General features: G+C 32.3%; 1 protein-coding gene across 1 annotated transcript; it reads left to right on the plus strand.

Annotated features, from left to right (window-relative positions):
- Positions 1-370: 370 nt before the first annotated feature.
- LOC137826497 (peroxidase 3) lies at positions 371-2,640 on the plus strand. Its single transcript, XM_068632479.1, has 4 exons — positions 371-765; positions 846-1,037; positions 1,666-1,828; positions 1,946-2,640. Exons 1-4 carry the CDS (start codon positions 556-558, stop codon positions 2,356-2,358), a joined length of 978 nt encoding a protein of 325 aa, XP_068488580.1. The 5' UTR covers positions 371-555; the 3' UTR covers positions 2,359-2,640.
- The last annotated feature ends 1,584 nt before the right edge of the window (positions 2,641-4,224 follow it).

Genomic DNA, 4,224 nt, shown 5'->3' on the forward strand with positions numbered 1-4,224 from the left:
TAGTTGGCTGCTACAAGCTACCCCTTATTTACTTTGAATCATGGACAGCTCAAGTGTGCTACAGGATAATACATGTAGCCTCATATATGCCAACAAAGTCAACTTTTTTATTCTTAAATTCCTCCATAAAACCTGCATTCTACACAGTAATATTTGCTGTTAGCAAGTTCACATCAGTTCCTTGTACATATGCGTTAACCACCCCCAATAATCTCCTTAAAATGTTACTACTATGATATATATGACAAGTTTATAAAAGAGACATGCCCAACAAACTAATTATTTAGCCTTCTGTTTTTATATAATTTTCTTTTTATCCCATTATTAGACTACTAACATTTTTAAATGGAAGGAAGTAGTAAAGTAACATGAACGTAACATGCTGCATGGACCATTTGCCTTGATACTGTAACACATATGCTGAGGACTATAAATAACTAGACACTCTCTGAATTCAACCAAGGACATGAAGTTGCTTCTTGCAAGAAGTATCTGAGTTTTAATATCCTCTATATAGTTTCTCTGGTAATTGAGGTCTGAGCCAACTAAGTGGAAATGGGAAGCCAGAGTTACTTCAAGGCTTTGATTATTTGTCTCATAGCACTGATTGGGTCAACTCAAGCTCAATTGCAGCCAGGTTTCTATGCCAAAAGTTGTCCAAATGCTGAGAAGATCATTTTGAAGTATGTTGCTGAGCATATCCCCAATGTTCCATCTCTAGCAGCTGCTCTCTTAAGACTTCACTTCCATGATTGTTTTGTCAATGTAGGTACACATTTTTGTTTCATTTTCTGTTGAAACCTAGGAGGTGAGTTTAACTGACATGTAGTATCTGTTAATTTCAGGGTTGTGATGGATCAGTGCTTCTGAGCTCAACACCAAACAATCAAGCTGAAAAGGACTCTATTCCAAATCTTACTCTACGAGGCTTTGACTTCATTGACACAATAAAGAGCCTTCTTGAAGCTGCATGCCCCGGAGTAGTCTCTTGTGCTGATGTCTTGGCTTTGACTGCTAGAGACTCTGTTCATGCCATTGTAAGTATAAAAATAAACTGTTTCATCCTCATCTCCAAGGAAACATTGGCTCTTAGAATAACAGACAATTTGTCTCCTATTTTTGTATGAAAAAATCATATTGCATCTTACTTGAATTGAACATGTGCCTGTATATATTCTTCACAAATAATTTCAACAGTGTTGTTGTTTCTTCTATAAAATTATTTACCTTAATTCACAATATTAAAATACATAAACAGCTTAAATATATCTTTATTTCTATAAAATTAAAGTGAGTTGTTAATGTAATTTTTTAAAAAGAGTGTCAAACAAACATTTTTCTTCTTCTTCTAAATAGTGATATGTTGACATCCTATTTTTTAAAATACAATCATTTAACAATTCTCTCTATTAATTAATAACATAATAAACAAAAAATATTAAAATTTAAATTTTTACTATTATTATATCAGTAGTAAAAGTAGTTGTGAAATAATTGTAATTTCAGAAGAGATTGGCAAAATATATTTTCCCTAAAACTTCATTGATCCTTATAATTGTCTAGGTTGTATTAAGATCATGCTTGTGTTCTTTATTCTCTAGGCTTTTGTTATAGAATGGAAATGACCAATTTGTTTGTTGTGCCATGCTTGACATGGGTTTGCAGGGGGGGCCCTTTTGGAATGTTCCAACAGGTCGAAGGGATGGACTCATTTCTAGGGCAGCAGATCCTTTAGCGAGCCTTCCTGCTCCATTTCACAACCTCACTGTCCAACTAACACTCTTTGGCAATGTTGGACTTGATGCAAACGACCTTGTAGTGCTTTCTGGTATGTCCAACGTTGCATCATAGAACTCAATAAACATATATATAATTTTTTTTTCTTTTGTTTTGTTTCATATTTAAGATTTTGTGTTTCTAACCACCAAATATTTAATTTCATCAGGTGCTCACACGATTGGTGTTTCCCACTGCTCAACAATTTCAACTCGTTTATACAATTTCACTGGCAGAGGTGACACTGACCCAACTCTAGATAGTAATTATGCAACAAATCTGAAGACCTTAAAGTGCAAGAACATCAATGATAACACCACACTTATTGAGATGGACCCTGGAAGTCGCGATACATTCGATCTTGGCTATTATAAACAAGTGGTTAAGAGAAGAGGCTTGTTCCAATCAGATGCTGCATTGCTCACAAGCTCTACCACAAGGTCTATTATCACTACGCAACTTCAATCAAATGAAGGATTCTTTGCAGAATTTGCCAAGTCCATGGAGAAAATGGGACGAATTAATCTTAAGCTTGGAACCGAAGGAGAGATAAGGAAACATTGTGCACGAGTAAACAACTAAGAATGGGTTGGTAATGACCAATCTAATTGCAATTTGTATGTCTTCTTTTCAATTTGTTTTGGTCTCTTATGTTACGCCAATCGTGTGCTAATATATAAGATCTCATGTGGTCTAGTTGTTTTTCCAAGTGATGTGGGAGGAATTGGAGAGTGATTCCTAGGTTTAGTTATTCTAGGTTTGAAGGGAAGTAATGTTCACCACCACGAACAAATAAGCAGAGTTAAGAGATAGAATTTATTGTAATAAATTGCACAATAAAATCTCCCGTTCCTATGTTGAAAATGTACTATTCAATAGTTTTTTTAGATTCTCAATATAATTTAAATAAGTGGATGTACTCCTTCGAATGAGTAAAATTAACTCAATAATGATATGTCACTATGTGATACATGTTTGTGGCATCGATGATATTTGAAACTTTTAAGTGTCAATTTTAAAAATAAAATAAAAAAATCTTATGACATTTAAGTTAGCACTCTACACAACCCATTTGAACTCCCACTTCTATATAAAAGGATACACATTAATTATTTATATTTTTGGCTTCATAACTTAATTTTCTTATTTTAATACTCTCCTTTTAAGAGATTTGATTATGTTTTTATATTTATAAATAGGTCCAATATGACCATTCCATCAAGTGAGTAACAATAATGTTACTTTAAGTTTTACGTGACAATTGTGTACATGGTGGCGTGACAAATATTACGACATTAGACAAGTTGTATAATCAAAGATTCCTCAAATGTCAAAGCTCTCTCGTGTGGATAATAGTCTATCTTACACTTGTGGAAGATTTGCTCCTTTGTGTTAGTGTAGGGAGGTTGCTACTCTTCAAACAACTTTTAACTCATGTGAAAATAAATTTTGGGGTTGCAAAAACAAGGTTGTTTCTAGCTTCCTACACTTTGTAATTTTTGGTTTAAAGATGAAGATGTCGGATGCAATTTACTTTAGTGACTCAAAGATGATTGAGTTGATGATAGAGATGTTCTTACCTCTAAATGTTAAGTGTCTATTATACTTGTTAATTAACTTTTTTTTTTGCCATGTAATTTTAACTCAATTCTTTAAACTTCGGAGTTTTGTGGATCTCGTTGTGTATATTATAAGTAAAATAAAATATTAGAGGTTACCATCTTAGCGCATTAATTCTAGTAGTTGTTTTGAAATTTTGCACACACAAAAAGTTTAACTAAGAGCATAAAGAGATAGAGTCAAAATTCATTCCGTGAAAATTGGACAAATACACGGAAAAAATCTAATTTGTCCAACAAATTTGAATTTACTTAGCGATCTTGTTAAATTTGGAATATCCTTAAGAGAAATTTGCTTACTGAATCTCAATCACTAAATGAATGTGGTATGCAAAGAGTACTTTAAGAATTCATCCAACAAAGTTTAATCAACTTAGTAAACATATACACTACAATAAAACAAGCAATTAGCTTCCAAATACTTGTGTGGGCCAACTACGGATGCTAATATCGTCGGCTAAAATGGTGCAAAACCCACGCAAAATGACATTCGACGCAAAACGGACGCACTTATGGATTTATTTTTTTTAAAAAAAAATTCAGTTTGCGACGGTCGCGGCCCACACATATGCGTCGGCTTGTGTCGGCCATGGCCCATGCATGTTTATATTTTAGGATTTTAAAATTATTTATTTAAATTTATTTAATGTATAACACTATAAGAAATATTTTAATATTTAATTCTTTATTGTATTTATTTTAAAATTATTTCTTTAATATTATAATAAATTATTTAATTTATCAGTTTTTAATATAAATGAGTTAAATTAAATTTATTAAATTAATGAAGTGTTTAATTTTGAAATTATTTAAAAGAAGTTATCTTAAA

The sequence above is a fragment of the Phaseolus vulgaris genome, chromosome 11, assembly GCF_051622355.1.
Source record: "Phaseolus vulgaris cultivar YP4 chromosome 11, ASM5162235v1, whole genome shotgun sequence".
In the NCBI taxonomy this organism is placed as follows: domain Eukaryota; kingdom Viridiplantae; phylum Streptophyta; class Magnoliopsida; order Fabales; family Fabaceae; genus Phaseolus; species Phaseolus vulgaris.

Excerpts from the sequence above, each read along its gene's own strand:
- LOC137826497 (XM_068632479.1), top strand. The coding sequence starts at position 556 with ATGGGAAGCCAGAGTTACTTCAAGGCTTTGATTATTTGTCTCATAGCA. Across the intron at positions 766-845 it reads TCCATGATTGTTTTGTCAAT|GGTTGTGATGGATCAGTGCT; the intron begins GTAGGTACACAT and ends TGTTAATTTCAG. Across the intron at positions 1,829-1,945 it reads CGACCTTGTAGTGCTTTCTG|GTGCTCACACGATTGGTGTT; the intron begins GTATGTCCAACG and ends TAATTTCATCAG.